The sequence below is a fragment of the Mauremys reevesii genome, linkage group 19 (assembly GCF_016161935.1).
Source record: "Mauremys reevesii isolate NIE-2019 linkage group 19, ASM1616193v1, whole genome shotgun sequence".
Taxonomy (NCBI): Eukaryota; Metazoa; Chordata; order Testudines; family Geoemydidae; genus Mauremys; species Mauremys reevesii.
In genome coordinates, this window is record NC_052641.1 from 2517970 (window position 1) to 2536598 (window position 18629).

The 18629-nt window shown below is 50.5% G+C and overlaps 1 protein-coding gene across 7 annotated transcripts in view; it reads left to right on the top strand.

Moving 5' to 3' along the window:
• NSMF (NMDA receptor synaptonuclear signaling and neuronal migration factor) overlaps positions 1-18629 on the top strand; it is a 74777-nt gene that overhangs the window by 41412 nt on the left and 14736 nt on the right. For 4 of the 7 annotated variants that reach the window (XM_039507090.1, XM_039507089.1, XM_039507091.1 and 1 more), the window contains 6 exons: positions 5651-5656; positions 6400-6468; positions 11436-11488; positions 13949-14038; positions 16423-16544; positions 17999-18082. In XM_039507090.1, the coding sequence (XP_039363024.1) occupies positions 5651-5656; positions 6400-6468; positions 11436-11488; positions 13949-14038; positions 16423-16544; positions 17999-18082 (424 nt within the window). The remainder of the gene's footprint in view (positions 1-5650; positions 5657-6399; positions 6469-11435; positions 11489-13948; positions 14039-16422; positions 16545-17998; positions 18083-18629) is intronic. The other 3 variants (XM_039507092.1, XM_039507093.1, XM_039507094.1) reach the window with 3 other exon arrangements.

An 18629-nucleotide genomic window follows, 5' to 3' on the forward strand; every position in this document is an offset into this window, starting at 1 on the left:
CACTGTCCCCTTCTGTTCCCTTTCCATTGCTCCCTCTTCTCCCCCTCTCTATGTGAGGGATTGCAGGTCTCAAACCCGGTCCATAGGCAGTGCTCAGACCACGGTTGCCACCTGGCAGCTCACCAGAGCCCATGGAGAAGGGGCCTAGCAGCGCTTTAGCTCACCAAGGGCTCCGGCTACAAAGCTCCTGATTAGAGGAGTTGTCCAGCCCCACCAAATGGCCTGGACACACTACTCAAGTCAGAAGGAGACACAGGAAGTTGCCTGAGTAATTAAGTGACTCCAAGGCTGTCTACCAGCATGGACCCAGCTTACTAGCCTGACTTCTGAGCCCTGCTTTCCCACCAGTTCCTGCCCTCCTTGCCGCAGATCCCCATCTGCACGTGGTTCCTGCTTTCCTGTCTCGCTACAGGTCCCTGCTCCTGTGCCCTAGGCCCAGCTATCAACTCCAACTTGGCTTGATCCCTCACTCCTGACTCTTACTCCGACTTCAACCCTTGGCTTGTCTTCTGACTGTCTCTGACACCCAGTTCGGTTCCTGGCACCCAACTCTATCCGTTACGCCTGACCGCCCATTGTCCCAGTCCTTACAGCTTGTTTGGGCCACTATCTTCTACTCCTAGTGGTCCCAGCTGAGGATGGACCCACTGGAGTTTCCCATATCGCCAGGGCCATCGGTTCTGCACAAGCAGGTGATCTGCCTTCAGACAGGCAACTGAGCATTGCAGGCATAGAGCTGGTAGCTGGCTGCTGAGAATTGGGCATTGTGGGAGCAAGCCCATCAACTCCAAGCAGAGAACGCTGTGCTGCAGGGTCCATCTGACTGTGCTGTCACCCAAGCTGGGACCTGCTGTTCCACTGCCTGAATGCTTTGATGGGAACTGCTCTAAATCCCAAGGCTTCCTGAACTTCATGAGCTCTTGTTCTTGCTTCATCTGCAGACATACTCTTTGGACGAGGCCAAGGTGGGCCAGGTAGTCAGCCTGCTGACTGGAGAGCTGTTGGATTGGGCCTCCACCCTGTTGGGAGCTAGCAGTCCTCGGTCAAACTGGGATGCCCTCCAGCAGGCAATATCAACCAACCACTCCCCATGGGATTCTGCTCCGCCAGTTGAGTCAATGCAAGTAGAATTATAGAATCATAGGACTGGACATGACCTCAAGAGGTCATCTAGTCCAGTCCCCTGCACTCATGGCAGGACTAAGTATTATCTAGACCAAGTCGACCTGGTGCACTGACAACTCTCCCCTAAAGAGAGGGATTGCAAGTGATGCCTGTTTTACCACTGTGTCAAGCTGGGCCATGCTATCTCGAGTTGCCCCATGAGGAACCCAGCCTGAAGGAATCTGTGAAACAAGCTAGCCCAGGCTAGGTGAAGAGGGCTAGCTTGGGCACCCTGACAGAATGGTCCCCTGATCCCTGAACTGAGGTCTTGACAAGAAGGTGTGCTGGCTCCCGGCGATTGGCACTGTATCCACAAGTACCACTTGAGTTATGAATCCCGGGACACCCCCAACCACTTCTTGTGTGGTGGGCCCTCTTTGACTTGGGTGCAGCAGACAACTTTATCAATGCAGAAGCCACCTGGTCACTACACTCTGTGGTCCAGACCTAGAAGTGATAGGTCTGACAGGTGATAACTGACAGGTTCCTCTTATCCTCCAAGCCAGTGGCCACAGAAACTGTCCCTATCGAAGTTCCTATCCAAGAACATTGAGAGATCCTACAGTTCAGTGCCATCTATTCCCAGCACTTCCAACTGATTCTGGGCATCTCATGACTGGCCCTCCACAACCCCCGTATCCACTGGCATGAACTAAAAGTCAGCTTTCTCTCAGAATTCTACCAGTAGCACTGCTTGATCCCAGGAAATGGGCAGCATACAGTACTTTCTCGCTGATCCCAGTCCTTAACTTCAACCCAAAAACAGTGATTACAATGAGGGGGAAAAAATGCAGATGCCTTTCTCCAGCACAGGGACTGTGATTGCGCAATCAAGCTACAACCCAGGGTAAAAGTTCTGTTCAGGCATACATATGCCATGTCTGAACCCTAACTATCTGCTCTGCACAGCTACCTTTTAGGAGAACCTAGCCATCGGTTTATTCATAAGTCAACTTCACGCATTTAAAAGGTGATTGCTTCTGACTAGGCATGGACTATTGGATACTGAATCAGTTTATTATTAGACCAATATCCATTACCACTGATCCCCAAGCTAATGGACTACATGGGCACTGCTTGGGAGTACACAAAACTAGACCTCCAGGGGGAATATAATCTATTATGTGTTAGAGCTGGGAATGAATGGAAGACTACCTTTCAAACTTGTGGTTACTTTGAATATCTCGTGGTGCCCTGTGGTTTGACAAGCATGCCTGCAATGTTCCAACATTTTATTAATGACGTTCTTCAGGACATTCTGGGCCAATATGGGGTAGCTCACCTGGATGACACACTTATTTTTTCAAACAATGCTGAAAAACACACAATGTACATCCATTCCATCCTGAAGAGGCTGTGCCAACATGGCCTCTGTGCTAAACTAGAAAAATGCACCTTTGATCAGTCCTCCAAAGAATTCCAGGAGTTCATCCAATCCCCCACTGATACTGAAATGGACCTATTCAAGGTAAAGGCAGTCTTCACGTGGGCAGCACCATGGCACATTTGTATCCTACAGTGTTTTCTGGGGGCTGCAAACATCTATCAGCAGTTCATCCCAAGGTTTTCAAATGGATTGTCCCTTTCACCACTCTGCTCTGCAGAAACACCAGGTTCCTTTGGTCTCTCGAGGCCCAGCAGGGCAGTTTGAGCAATTAAAACTCGCATTTACCACCACTCCTTTATTGGTCAACCCAGATACAGCGCAAGCCATCATGATGGAAATGAATGCTTCCAATTTGTCCATAGGAGCAGTGCTATCCCAAAGATATGGTCCTCAATTATTGCTGTATCCACGTGCCTTTTACTCCAGAAAAGTCACACACATGGAGCAAAATTATGAAATTTTGGACAAAGAAATCCTGGTAGTTAAGACTGCCTTTGAAGAGTGGCACCACTTATCTAGAAGGGGACCAATACCCTGTCCAGGTGTACACTGATCATAAGAACCTGGACTATTAGCATAGGGCTAAGTCCCTCTACCAACGTCAGTGGGCCTTATTCTTTTTGTGCTTCTGTAATCTCCTATTGTCCAGGACCCAAAAATAGCAAGCCAATGCCCTGTCTCAGAAGGGAAAATGTTATACTGATCCAAAGGACTCAAACCCTAAAACTTCCTGCATCCTCAACTCTCATAACTTTCTGGGCATGGCTCCCCGCCAATACCTGTTTAACCCGCACACAATCAGCGTCAGCCCATGGGATTCCTCCTGATAAACAGGAAGCCATAATTAGGGAACCCCACAATGTTCAAGGTAGGATAACCTATGTGAAAGGGCATATATACATTCCCCCTGGACCTCTGAGGACTACAACCCTAAAAGTATGTGACAACTCCCACCTGACAGGACATTTTGGCTACTTTAACATTCGTGCCTAGTCTCTCATCTCTTTTGGTAGTCTCACATGAGGGCTACAGTACAGATCTATGTATTCTCTTGCAATATTTGCACCCACTCCAAGATACAACACAATAATCCCTTCAGACTCTTTCAACCCCTCGAGACACCGCCTAGCCCCTACACATCATTGCCCCAGATTTTGTAGTAGAAGTACCAGAGTCCAGTGGGTTCATGACTGTTCCAACAGTCATGGACTACTTCACAAAGATGTCTCATTTTGTCCCCTGCATTGGTCTACCCTCTCCCAGGAGGCCTCCCAGCTCTGGGTGGATCAAGTTGTCTGCCTCCATGGCCTCTCGGAGAGCATCATCTCTAACCATGGTACTCAATATATTTCTTGCTTCTGGCGAGAAGCTCTCCAGATTTTGGGTATCTGCTCCTGTATCTCCTCTGCCCATCACCCCCAGACAACTGTCAAACAGAACCAACCAGATCCTGGAGCAGTATCTTCAATGCTACATAAACTTCCACCAGAATGGCTGGTCCTTGCTGGAATGCCGTTATGTTCTTACCTGAGACAGAGTTCACGTATAATAACGCAGAACACCCCTCTAGAGAACAAAGCCCTTTATTTTCAAACTAAGGGTTCCACCCTTCTACCCGGAGCTACCACAGCTTCTCAAACCCAGCAGTCCTGGGCTGAATACAACAGACATGTCAAACCCAAGATTACCTAAAGGTTCACCTGGAGGACACCAAGAAGTGCTACAAATAATATGGGACTGTTGATAACAGGGGGGCCTGCGTTTTCAGTAGACCAGAGGATATGGCTCTTAATGAAACACCTATATGTGGAAGGCTATCTAGTAAATTGGACTTCTACTTCCTTGACTTTTACTGAGCTCACCTGCAAGTTAACCCAGTCACATCACTCAACTTAATACATTCCCTCTGAATACATCGTTTTCCATATCTCTTCTGAAACTCTACATTCAGGACCCATTCCCTCATCGATCCTCACTCTATGCCCCCCCACTATGCCACTATGTGTATATTGTCCACAAGATGCTTGAGGCCAGAATCAGATGGGGGGATACTCTGGTATCTTGTGGATTGGGAAGGGTACAGTCCTGAAGAAAGCTGCTAGGAACCGATGGAGAACATCCATGCCCCTGACCTGGTAAATGCCTTTCACAAAAATTGCCCCGGGAAACCTGTCCCACTACCACCCAGGGTGGGAGAGCGGTGATGTGAGGGATCATGGGTTTTGAATGCAGGCCATGCTCAGACTATGGCTGCCACTCAGCATCTCACTGGAGCCACTGGAGAAGGGGACTAGCGGAGCTCTAGCTCACCAAGGGCTCCACCTACAAAGCTCCTGATTGGGAGGAGATGTCCAGCCCCACCGATTGGCCTGGATGCTCTACGCTAACCAGAAGGAGGCACAGGAAGTTGTCTGGCAGCCAGCCAGGAATTCACCTAGTTGCTCAATCACTACAACTGTGCCTACTGGCCTAACTCCTGAGCCTGCCTTCCTGGCTGTTCCTGATTCCCACTGTCCTTATCCCACATCTGCGTTTGCCCCTGGTTCCTGCTTTTGCTCCAGGTCCCTATGCCACACCCCTGGCTCCCAACTCTGGCTCATACCTTTGTCTTGACCCTGATTCTGGCTCTGGCCCCTGACTCCCAACTCTAATCATTAAGCATGCCTGCCCATGCCCCATCCTTGCACTCTGATCCTCTCTCCACCTCGGTACTAAGGGGATAATTCCAGCTCTGAAAAGAAGCCAAAAGTTTTTCCTGGGATGTTCCTGAAGCCATGTGAGAAACGTCAGGGGCCAGCTCTCTGATGGCAGGTAGACGCCCAGGGAAGTGGTGAGGAGTAGGGTCGGTACAGGAGGAGCTAGTTGCTGACGTGTGGAAGAGGTCCAGACCAGAGAACAGTTTTCACCCACCTCCTGAACTGGGCCCTGCATCGCTTGTCTGGCATATGAGCCTACACAGGGGAAACACTTCCTGATCAGAGCTGGTTGGCAGGTTCTGATTAAGACCCGTGGGTTCAATATGCAGAATGCCCAGCAGTGGCTGAGCACTAATGCATGTCTCTTCTCTTTTCCTTTCTCCGCTTCTCCTGGGATCTCTAGCATCTCGTAAGTATGGCCTTTGTTTCTGTTTCCTTGTTTGTTGACGTCTTGAACAGAACCCCTCCGCCATCTCATTTTTCTCTAGGGCTTCCCCTGCTTGAAGGCTGCATAGTCATCTTGTCAGATGATTGATGGCTGCACCTGGATGCCTAAATAGAACAGATTTCAGTCACCCTCATCTCTAACCTGGAGACTACAGGTCCCAGCATGCTTTGCCCTAACTTGATCCAAGCAAGAACAGCTGTTGCCAGAGGTGCTAGAACTAGGGATGCAGGGGGTGCTGCCACATCCCCTGGCTTGAAGTGGATTCCATCATACTGAGAGTTTACAGTTTAGTTCAGTGGCTCTCAGCACCCACCCTCCACAAATTGTTCCAGCACCCCTGGGCGTTGCATGCTGGATCTGTAGTCTCTAAGGTCCAAACCGCCATGTTAAGAGTGAGGGCTAGTGTCAGCCATTTTGCAGGCCATACTTTGGGTATCCTTGTGCTAGCTTTGGGAGCAGCCACCTTCCCAGCCTCCTGTAACAGCTGTAAATAACCAGTACACAATGGTTTGATAGTCTCTTCTCAGCCAGTCCCTGACTTCTGTATGGTTCCATGTGGCCTGGGTCTCTTCCGCAGAGCCAGACTGTGTGTTGGGAGGGTCTCTCTGTTGTCTGGTGAGAACTTGCTCTCTCTGTCTGTCTGTTTCATGTCGTCTTCAGTTCAAAGCTGTGTAGTTGGTTAATGGCTTAAAATGGTTTCCCAGGGCATTCAGGGGCTACGCAGAGAGGAAGAGACGGAAACGAGAAAATGATTCGGCAGCTGTTATTCAGAGGTAGGGCCTGTTTTCCTGTAACCTTGCCTGGCATTGCATGGGCCCGTCGGGTGTCATCAGTGACCCTTGATGATGTTGAACGTGGTTGTCCTTTGTCTGTGTTGCTGTTTTAGTGAGGACGCTAGTGGTGGCCATGCTGAAAGTCTGCAGGGCAATGAGTCTATGGTAAGCAAGCTAGCCAGTCTCCAGCCTTCTTAAAGGGACACTGTCAAGTACTTTAAGCTCCAAATCAAAACAGACAGGCTCTTAAAGCTCAGATATGTAATCATGTAGGTGCATAACTTACAGATGCAATGAATTATATTACTTCAGTAACTCTTTGTGATAATGGCCAGTTAAATGCCTGGCAGGTCATTTCCATTTACAGTTGTTGAACTTTCTAATGTCACAAATGTACCAGCACATGTGTATTTTTGGCAGCTGGATGGGCAGGATAAGACTCTGCATTATGACTGCTGTTAAAAACAACCATATTCACTGCAGCTCTATTCAAAACAGAGGGAGAAAAAAAGCAATGTTTCTGCAACACAAAAGGATGAAATTGGCAGGGAAAAGAAGGCATTTTCTAGTGTCTAGAGTTTTCTTTTTTTATCAGCAATGGAAAGAACGGAGAGAGAATTACAGCCCCTATAAATGACTAGGCAGTGTCTCTTTAAAAAGGAGATGGCTCAGAGTTCTCTAGATGGCGATAGGACTGTGTTAGAAAAGAGAGAGTCTTCATTGTTCATCAAGCCTGGCAGTATTTGAGCTGTGCACCTGCCATGGATGTACACAACAGTCAGGTAATTCGGTTACTGGGCCCTACCCTGAGTTGTTAGAGGAGAGAGTAAATGGAGGGTAGCGTGATGAGGTCTTTGTGGGAGTATGCAATGCATCTCCTTACCTCCCACGGACCCTCGGGATCAGGGCAGGTTGCAGGGTCCAAGTCAGTTTTCTCCACCACAAGAGGGAATGCAGAGACAGGATGTGGTTGCAATGAATGAAGTGGATTCATTACTGAGGCTGCAGGACATAGCCAGGCCCCTGTGGTTGTCTCTGGCTCTTAGTGCCCCAGTTAACTCTGCTGCCTTCCCTGAACTAAGGGGTCAGTGCCATGAAGTGGAGCTCTCTATTCAATCCTAGCCTCTCCTCCATCTCAGAGGCTCACCCCAGAGTCCTTTCCACTGTCAGGAGGAGGTGTAAGAATTTAAGCAGTGGAATTGGAGCTGCAGCATTGCGCTAACCATGGCAATGTGTCTGGTGCATTGGCAAAAACACTGCCTCAGTCACTGGACTTGCACCTTGGCATTGTATGTCCCCGTTAAAAGGGGTATGTGCCAGTGAAACCCTGGGGCTTGAGATTGCCTCAGGCAGCAACTGCAGGGGAATGGAGGAGTCCGTGGTGGTTGCACAGTTAAATGTCAGGATTGTTGGGTTTAGGTCCTGTATTGCGGCAGAAGGGATCTGATTGAGAAGCTAAAGTATTTAAAAGATTCTCCTAATAAAAGTGCTTCTGTTGAGCATGCAGAGGAGTCCAGGAGAGCTGGCTGTATTTTAAAGAAGCCTTATTTAGGGCGCAGGAACAAACCATCCCGTTGTGCAGAAAGAATAGCAAATATGGCAGATGACCAGCTTGGCTTAATAGAGAAATCTTCGGTGAGATTAAACACAAAAAGGAAGCTTACAAGAAGTGGAAACTTGGACAGATGACTAGGAAGGAGTATAAAGATATTGCTCGAGCATGCAGGGGTCTAATCAGGAATGCCAAAGCACAACTGGAATTGCAGCTAGCAAGGGATGTGAAGAGTAACAAGAAGGGTTTCTACAGGTATGTTAGTAACAGGAAGAAGGTCAGGGAAAGTGTGGGCCCCTTACTGAATGGGGGAGGCAACCTACTGACTGATGATGTGGAAAAAGCTGAAGTACTCAATGCTTTTTTTGCCTCTGTCTTCACAGACAAGGTCAGCTCCCAAACTGCTGCACTGGGCAGCACAGTATGGGGAGGAGGTGAGCAGCCCTCAGTGGTAAAAGAACAGGTTAAGGACTATTTAGAAAAGATGGACTTGCACAAGTCCATGGGCCGGATGCAATGCATCCAAGGGTGCTGAGGGAGTTGGCTATGTGATTGCAGAGCCATTGGCCATTATCTTTGAAAACTCGTGTTGATCAGGGGAGGTCCTGGATGATTGGAAAAAGGCAAATATAGTGCTCATCTTTAAAAAAGGGAAGGAGGTCTCTTCCAACCTTAATCTTCTATGATTCTATGCAAATTCCTCAATCCAGACAGACCTGCCTGCTGTGTAGTGTAGGAAATTGTACCCCGGGATGGGCTGCATCTGTCTCAAGAATCTTTTGGATGGAATGCCTCCCAGGGGTATGGCATCGCGGCTGTACAGACGGTGGTGGAAAGTTGGTGCTGGCAGCAGTAGGAGCGATATTTAGGAAGAGAAATAACAAATAGCACCTCTTTCAATTTTTAACTTAACTGCTGCTTTCTGCATTTGGATGGATGAAAAGATTTTTGACAAGTTAAAAGATCAGATTGTGTTGTGTTGGTGAGTGCAGGCATTAGTAATTTGCCCCAAGTCCCCTCGTCACATGAGTCCTGGGTGGGTCATCGTATCTCCTCCAAGGGTAACTGCTGCTGCTCCTTGGCTCTTTGGCTGCTCCTTATGGATAAGGACAGAGGTCAGACGCGAGACAGAGTGACACAGTTGCACAAATCAGTAAGGATGGAGAGGCCTAGTAGATGGGATCATGTCACTCCTTTCCCAGAGCGTTTCTTTCTAGAGGGGCGGGGGAAGGGATCCTTTTACTCCCATGTTTACTCTCTCCTGATCTCCCACGGGCTTTGTGTCATGGTGACCTTCCCTCCAGCTCTGGAGAGTGGGATACAGCTCCCCCGAGAGCCCGTTAGTGCTGCTCTCAGCACTGCTCTGGGGATGTCTCTGGAGCGCGGCCCAGAGCTCTCACTTAGGGACAGACCATGCTGTCCTTGTTGTTTTCAGCACAGTGAGAGAATGCTCTCATACTGCAGAGCCCTGTTCCCACGGGGCTGGGTCCACCCTGCAAGAGGAGCGGAGCATTTGACAGGGAATGGTTTTGCTTATGCCAAAGCTGGTTACAGCAGCCTGGGTGGTTGAGATTAGCATGTTAGCTCTAACAGGGGAATGCAAACATTTCATCATTAACCTGGTACAATGTAGGTTTGAAAGTTGCATTTTGCTGGGCTCCCTTCCAGAAATATGCCCATTTCCTTTCAAGAATGACACGTTACGCTGACATCTCAATTGTAATCAGATCTGATACCTCTGGCTGGGCACTGGCCAGTTGCCACAGGGATCAGGAAGGAATCCTGCCCCCACTCCATCTAGAGCACTGCACAATAGCCAGGGGCAGCATGTGTTTAGGAAGCCACAAGTCTAGGTCTCAGCTGGGGACCGGATACCCATCTAAAAGGGGCCAGTGGCCTGACCCATGATAGTGAATATTGTGACTTCCTGGTAAATTTGATCAGTCCTGCCAGGTGCCAGATGAGTGTAATTTACACATCAAGGAGCCAGATAGAGAAGCAAGTTGAAGTAGGATGGAGGCTTTTCTTTGCCCCATCCCACATGTATGAATTACACCAGCTGAGTCCCCTTTGAGCCATCTCTGACATATTGCTGAGTTCCCACTGTGGTGAGTGGGTGTGAGTCTGTCAGTCTCGGGGAACCTAGAGATGGTGCAGCGTCCCCTCGGGGCTCCATCTGTGTTTGGGCCTCGGCCGTGGTCTCTCTCAGGGTATATTTGCACAGCCCGCGGCAGCAAGCTGCCAGCCTGGGCCGATAGAGGTGGTCTGGTGGGGCTCATGCTAGTGCCCTGACAATGGCTGTGTAGACAGTGCTTTGAAGTTGCGATTCAGGCTGGGGCTTGAACTCTGAAGCCTGGGGAGGGTGCTGGGCTCCCAAACTCAGCCCCCACTCGAGCTGTAATTAAAGTGCTGTCTACACAGCTATTTAGAGCGCCAGCGTGAGCCCCACTATTGTCCTGGGCTGGGAGGCTCCCTGCCGGGGGCTGTGGCACTGTATCCTCCGGGAAGCTGCTGACAGTCAAGTCTGATTTGTATCGAACTGAGTCTGGGGTGATTTCCTGGGGGCAGTTGCTATGTATCAAGGTGCCATCCTGCGGCATCCTTTCCCTCTGGGGTCTCTGCTTCCTCTGTGTCTCCACCCATCCCCTGGCCTGTGAATCCAAGGCAGAAAGGTACCTGTTGAGAGATGCACTATTAGCAAGTAGAGGCAAAACACCTGCCCCAGGGGAACCTTCCTGCTTCATGACGGTCACATTCTGAGGGGCAATCCAGATCAGTGAGCCCTGTACCTTGGAGTGGAATTTACAGATGGAGGAGGCCCCTGGGGGGTCAGTGCAGGAACCCGCTTGCCTAGCGTTCAAGTCACTAACGTCAGTGAATGTCAGCACTGGAAGCACCCCCAAATGTGCTTTGGGAATGGGCAGAGCTGTGAGTGTGGCACGAGTATGGGGGGTGAAGAGGACCTCTGCACTCCTGCTGTACTGTCTGGGGCAGGGAGGAGTGGAACACCTGCTTTTGGTTTCCAAGTGGATGGGAAGAGTTAACAGCTCCTCGAGCCCTTTGCCAGCTAAGGTGGGCAGCATGCTCTGGGGCCGTGGGAAGGTAGGTGGGGAAGTGTGAATCAGGGAGAGTGGAGGCAACAGCCCGGAGGAGGTTGCGTGAGGATGGCTGATGCACAGCAGCCCCGTGGCACAGGGATCGAAAGGGAACACAGCCGCTCCCCTCAGCTGGCAGACAAGCCACACCCTGGCCACTGAACAAATGCAGCTGGAGTTGCTCTGAGAGTTCTGCTGTGCCCTGTGTGACTGCATTTAAATGCCTGGAAAACGGGAACCTTCCCCTCGCTGCTTCTGCTTGGGCCAGTTGGTTGCTAACCCCAGCGCTCATCACTGGGTTTGTGTTGCTTTTCTTTCAGGAATTTTCGGAAGCATTTGCGCATGGTGGGGAGTCGCCGGGTGAAAGCGCAACGTGAGTAAGAAGCCACAAGGCATGGCCGGGAGATGGGAGGCAGAGAGTTAATGCCAGTGGAACATGGGGCTGGAGAACAGAGCTGAGGAACCAGACTCCTCTGTAATTAGTCATTGTTTTGCTGTCTGTTGTAAGCAGAGGGCTGGAAAGCACCTGGCACAGGCGCTGAGAAGAGGTTTTCCTCCCTCACACTGTGTGTGTAGAGAAGAGGCCAGCTGGTCCCCCAAGCCTCCATACACACCAATGTACGACACTGGCCTTTAACTGTGTGACGTGGCATAGCATAGCATAGCAGGCAGTGTGACGTGACATAGACCCCTTCCCCTCACTGGATAGGCGTCCCAGCGTGCAGAGTCCACGTTGTTGTCAGGGCCATGCAGGAGCAGTCAGGAGGGGTCCCCAGCTCTGTGTGGGATGCAGATGAATGTGGCTCCTGTACTCACTGATGCTAGAGATGGTACATAAGAGGGCTGCACTGCACTACAGGGTTAGACTCCCTAATTAAGTTGCTCTGAGAGAGATGCAGCGCGTAATGAGGGCTGCCAGGCTTCTCACTGCTTCATGGGGCATAGCTACAAACCCGGGAGGCTTTGTGTTTTCACAGGGCTGAGCTGTCCCTTTCCCACCTCTCTCCTCCCATCCTGCTCCCCACCCCCTACCTGCTGCCCTCACCTCCTGCCTGCCCACATTTAAGCTAACCCAACTCTGCCACTGTAGTGTGACTAGTGGGCTCTGGCAGCTGGGGAGCGCGATAGTTTGCGCTTAAATAAAGAGAGTTCTGTCCATGGGGCCTGCAGGGTGACCGTAAGGGCTACAGACAGGGTGGCCGACATATGGGCCAGGACCCTGTCCCGCGGCCAGCAGTTCTCTCTGTAATTACCAAGGCAATCTGATTTGCAGCTCAGAAGCTGGGCACAGACTCCTGGCCCCTTCTTTCACCCTCCCCTTCCCTAGTAGTGGCCATTTGTACGCACCGTGGCGGCGGGGGCCCATGAATCCCCACGCCCCAGACTCTCAAGGAGAGGTGTGAGATGGGTAGGGGTGGAGTAGGAAAAGAGAATGACCAAGTGGGCCATGTGTGGAAGGGAGGAGATGGGGGCCAGGGAGAGGCAGAAGAGGGTGTCTGGTTTTAGGGGCTGGTGAGCTAGTCAGCAGCAAAGGGGAACGTCGAACGACGCTTGGGGAAGTAGTGCCCTTGGCAGTCACGCTGCCACACTTTTCTCTTGCCAGCCCCCAAGCCCTATCAGCAAGGGCAGCTCACCCCTCAGCCCAGCACGTGTGTGACACCCCTGCATGGCCTGGTCCAGTTTGCTCCTTGTCCAGGGAGGCCATTGCCATTGGGGTAGGAATCGAGTGCGCTGCACACAGTCCTCCAGGATTTACTAAGCTCTCGATCGCTGAGCTCCCATTCAGGCAGGTGACACCAGTTGTGCTCCCACTTGGTGCTGTCGTGCTGCTGGTCAATGCCTGCCGAGAATGAACCACCACTCCTAGGAGAAGGGTGTGTCTTCCCAGTATGACCCTTCCTCTCCTTTTGTACACACTGTGGGCATGTCTAACTGCAGCGGGCGAGTGATTGCCGCTTGAGCTGACATGCTTGAGCTAGCTTTAACCTAGCTTTTACCAGAGGAGTGAAGCTACAGCAACATGCGCTTCAGTGTGGGCTCTATGAGACTGTCAAAGGCCCCTGGGAAATTACCTAGGGTCCAGCCTGCGCTGATGCAGCTTTGCTGCTTTGGCACCCGAGCTAGCTAGATTAAAGCTAGTCTGGGTGTGTCACATCAAACTGCAGTCACGCCCCCGATAGCAGTCTAGACATTTCCTTTGACAAGTAGTGTAATAATGAACAGTGGTGACATCTGAAGTGGCATTACTGGTATCCGAGTTAGGCCCCTTTGAAATGGAATTGGGGCACCTCATCTCAGAGCTATTGTTTCAGGCTCTCTGCAGACTCAGGCAGACAACATTGCAGATAACACTCAGGTCATGTTTTCAAGAGATATGTTTTAAAAATGAAAGCTGAGGCTGCAGAACAATTGTGAGGCTTATATGTGTCCCTCTACCTCCTAGCTAGTCCTTTACATCTCCCCCAAAGGAGGCCCCCACATCTTGGAAAACACCCCAACAAATAATAAAGATCTTCTCATACTCTCATAGTGCATGTGCATGGAGATGTTGGAACTATAATTAATAAATTCAAGTTTGAGCAATAATGTTTAGGGGCAGATTACCAAATTCCTCTTCTGTGTCTCACTCACCAGCACACACCTGTGTGCAGAAATTGACACCTGTATCCCATCAGCCATAGGCTGGGCACTTGTTTGTCACATGGAAGAACAAATATGCAAGTGTGTTTGTGATCTTTAGCGTTGATGGAACCCTGCTGGGTGTTGTGTGTTTTGCTGGCAGAGCAGCAGTGGCCTTGGAGTCTGTTAATGTCCCGGTTTGGTTTTATCCTAGCATTTGGTGAGCGGCGAGAGAGAAGCTTCAGCAGGTCCTGGAGCGACCCAACTCCCATCAAAGCTGATTCCTTCCATGACTCTCGAGAAAGTGAGTTCTGAGCCCTTTGAGCTTCTTCCCATGGCCAAAGCTGCCAACCAAGGCATTGATTGGAATCTCATACGAGTGAACTGTCCATCCTTCTGGCCCCCTGTGATTGCTTCCTTTTGTTAGAGCGAAGTAGTTAACACTCCACATATGCACATCTAGCCTTACCTCTGGTGCTCTTTAGTTGCAGAATGAATGCCCAACAAAGTGTGGCCTATAGGCTTGTCACCACTTCCCATGTTCCATGAGGGCTAACCACTGCACTGCACTGCCATGTTCACACACGTCAGCACTCCAGGGGTTAATCAATCACAGTGAAGCAGGCTGGGGCATATGAGGGCCAAACACCTAGTGCCTGCCTATCCCAGGCTGGCAGGAACTCGGAGCACAGGAGAGGTGACCCTTGAGATGTGTCTTTGGTTAACAGCTCTGCAGGTGGCACAATCTGGATTTAAAGTTTTACAGCAGAGATGGTCTACTGGGGGGACCTGGTCTCCCATGGCCCTGCAGAGGTTTCACATAGGTAACCTGCCCCACACTGTGTAAACGCCCTGCATAGGGTGCAGATGTCCCCCAGGGATCCCCAGTGTCCTCTCTCTGCCTCGGCATGTTAGAAATAGTCCAGAATGTGGTGAAACCACTGCAAGCCCCTGGATTCTTATAGATCACTGACATGTTCCAGGCTAGGGGAGTTGTTCTCATGGTCGGGTAGGCCTGGGCCTTGCTGTTCTAAGGGTGGATCATATTGTTTAATCATTAAACTAATAAGCAAGGAACCAACTCTCCAAAGCCAGAGGGCATTGTGGGAGAGGGTGGGTGGGGAAAGCACTAGAAGGACCAGGTTCAAAACGTGACCTGATTGTTCCCAGGCAGTCTGAATTCCACCCCTTCCCCAGCCATCTCAGCCACTAATGGAAAGGGAGCATTTCAGAAGGGGTATGTTCTCCTCTGCACCTGTCACTGACCCTCTGGCTAGCACTGGGGGCTTGGCTCTCTTGCCTGGGGAGGTTTAGGTTGGATATTAGGAAAAACTTTCTCACTAGGAGGGTGGTGAAGCACTGGAATGGGTTCCCTAGGGAGGTGGTGGAATCTCCTTCCTTAGAGGTTTTTAAGGCCCAGCTTGACAGAGCCCTGGCTGGGATGATTTAGTTGGGGATTGGTCCTGCTTTGAGCAGGGGGCTGGACTAGAGCAGTACTTCTCAAGCTAGCTGATGTGGGGGACCGGCAATTTTTTTTTTCCAATGTGCCAGGGACCGGTGCCGTATTATTATCCTACTCGACACTCTTATGAGGAAGCTCGCCGCGGACCGGCACCGGTCTTCGGACCATCACTTTGAGAAGCACTGGATTAGATACCTCCTGAGGTCCCTTCCATCCCTGATATTCTATGATTCTATTGCTTAACAGTGCCTGAGTCGCTGGCTTCAGGAACCATTCTTAGCCTTTAGTGTGCTATTATTTTATTTTGATTTTGAAGTATGTTTTCCCCAAGGAGCATCAAACAGCTTGAGGCAGCGATTTATGGGAGCAGATTGAGGCCTGCTAGGTTTTTCTGGGACAGCTGCTCAGTGACTTTAGAGGGCTGCACCATTACAGTTTGGTAGGTCCTAAAAGTCTGATGAGTTTCTTTGACCTGCCAAGAAACTCTGAATCCTGGGGTGCCACGTTGCCACAACCTGCCTGCGACTCGCCCATTCAAACTCCATCATTTCTTGAACCGCAGGATTCCAGCTCAGTCTGGGTAGCATGTGGAGCTGAATCTAGCACTGACTGAGTAACTCCGGAGTGACTGAATGCAGTGCAACACTTCTGTGTCCCAGGGAGCACTGCCGTCAAACTGCCTCTGAAAGAAGGGAGCTCTGTGCATTATTGCTCTTTCTTAGGGTATGTCAGCACTGCAGTCAGGGTGTGGGACTGTAGCATGTGTAGACAGACCCACACTCGCTTTCATCAAGCTAGCTCGGGTTCCTGGAGCAGTGACGTTGCAGCAGCCCGGACACCAACATGGGCTAGTTACCCGAGTCATTTCCCAGGGCCCTGGATGAGCTGGTACAGGCTGCGCTGCAGCCCATGCTGCTGCGGCTTCACCACTACGTATAGTCATGCTAGCTGCATTCAGGCCAGCGTGGCTCTGGCTATGTGTGTTGCAGTCAGGCCCCCAGTTATCTGTCTGGTTAAATGGTCCGGAGATTAGGGGTGAAGCACTGAACCCTTTGGAACGGTCCCTGTGGTGACTCTCGTCACTTTGGGAATGAAGATTGTAAGTCTGGTGGCGTGTGATAAATTGAACAAGTTAGTCACCCTGCCAACAGGATGGGGTGGAGAATGCAAGAAGCCCTGTGGCCTGGTGCCTGGTATAATGCTTCTGTCCCGCTGTTGTCTGGCAGGCCATGATCTTCAGGACTACTGCTATGCTCTGGATGATGACTTTGACTTGAACTGGGAAACAGAGAAGGAACTTGAAGCTATGGCGTGTGATGGAGATGACTTTATTCCACCAAAAATAATGGTGAGGGCTGTTCCCACCCCCCACCCTCCCTTGCCCATGCACCTCGTTCATCTTGTCACAGCTGCTGATTAGGATATTCATGGAAGAAGGGCAGAAGCTCCAGTTCCGCCTCACAGCTCTTCAGATCTCTCTTGGGGCTACTCGGGGGCAAGGGAGGATGCCATTTGTGATGAGGCATGGAAAGGAAATTATCCAGCTTGGTTCTCAGATTCTAGGGGGAGCGTGCAGGGCTGGCAGTTAGAAACACCCCCCCTTCCTCATTTGACTTGTACAGTGCAGCTCCACGATGCCATTTGTGTACTTTAACCTGTTCTTATAGGCTAGGCCCTTCAGCCTTCCCTCCTCTTTACTCCTGTTCTCGCTGGTCTGGTTTAGTGACGTCCTTACGTAGGGTCAAATCTGACGTCCTTCCTTAGCCCTCACGCAGGCAAATGACGATTGACTGAGCAAAACCTGAGCACAGAACTCTGAGTGTGACCCCTGCTCAAGTGGCAAGTTGGGCAGCAGCACCATTATTAGGGCATTGCTGATGCTTCATCTGAATGGGCCCCGCTGTGGCCTGCCATTGGGTTGCTAATACTCCGTATACGTCTCCATTTTATTCTTTCTCTGGCACCGCCCACCAAGGCAGATTTTTTTTCCCTAGTGCAAGGGGTGGGGGTGTCAGGGTAAGACATCTCCCCACAGGTTTAACAGGAAGTGGAAATATGGGACCCGATCCTCCTTTAACTTACTGTCTGGGTCTAAGTCAGGAGGGACTTGAGTTGTCAGCAGAGCCACGATGGGGTGTGCTCCCACTGAGCTTTGTCACTGGGCTGATGCTCCAGGCACTTCCTTAGTTAACATTTCACTGGTGCAGCTGACTAGCCTCCCTCAGTGCTGATGATGGCTGGCTTGCTGAGCTGTTCCCTTGCTACAGCCTGGATGCAAAAGGCTGATGAAGTGAGCAGTCAAGGAGCCCAGGGGCTAGAGGGGGCCTAGCAGAGGAGTGGCCAGGATATTCCTGCTGAGCAGGCTTTCACTTTAGTTACCAGCAGGGGGAGGAATCCCAGCTTTCCCCAGATACCAGTTATGAATTTTGGCTTGATGGTCTAGTTGATGCCATGTCAGGAGGGTGCCTTTAAGCAAAGGCCCTTGCTGCAATCAGAACCGTACTGCATAATGTGTTTGGCTGTCTTAGGCCATACCACTGTTTTCTAGACATGGAGGGACTAGCTGGGCCCAGGGTCCCTTCTATTTGCTTTCTGCAGTTCAGAGAGAGAATAGAAATACTGTAGCCTCTTTTAGCAGCTTATTTCTGACCTGAAAGAAGAAATATTTGCATCCAGAGGGATTACAGAGACTTCTTATGGAATAAGGATGCAGACAGCATCATTCCCAGTGTACAGTGCCTGCCCACAGTCCCTTTGTGTCTCTGCTCATGACCCATTTCTATTTCTCATTTCTGTTCCTAGCTTATTTCTTCCAAGGTCCCCAAAGCTGAGTACATCCCAACGATTATCCGCAGGGATGACCCCTCCATCATCCCCATTCTCTACGTGAGTAGCCTAGCTCTTTGCATGTTCATTGGGTACTGGAACGTTGGGTTGGCTCATATGTGGAAATGAGTTTAGTGATTGTATCCTAGTCCCTAGATGGCATCAGAATGTCTCAGAAGAACGATCACACAACTGAGCAAAGCTGGCAAATACCTGCTCAAGAGAGGCCCAGTATTTTGGCAGCAGACATATTAGGTCAGGATTCAGGTTTATTGGCAGAGCTCTGTGGGGTGCCCAGGACTGGAATAGTGGGGTGGCTGTAGGACAGGATGAGGGGCACTATCAGAAGCATGTGTCTAGGGACCTGGGACTGGAATAACAAGGGGGCTGTGAGCTGGGACTGAGGAACAGCGTCCATGCTATGTGACACCAGGAGTTGAATAGAGTCAAGGTTGCAGGTCAGGACCGAGGCACATTAGCAGAGCTCTGTGTGTTGGAAGGCTACACCGTTCCTTGCTGCATTTGATCCGTTCCTAGACAGTTCAGGACTCCACATATCTCTGCAGTGGACCTCAGTCCTGGGCTCACCCAACACATTTCCCTATTC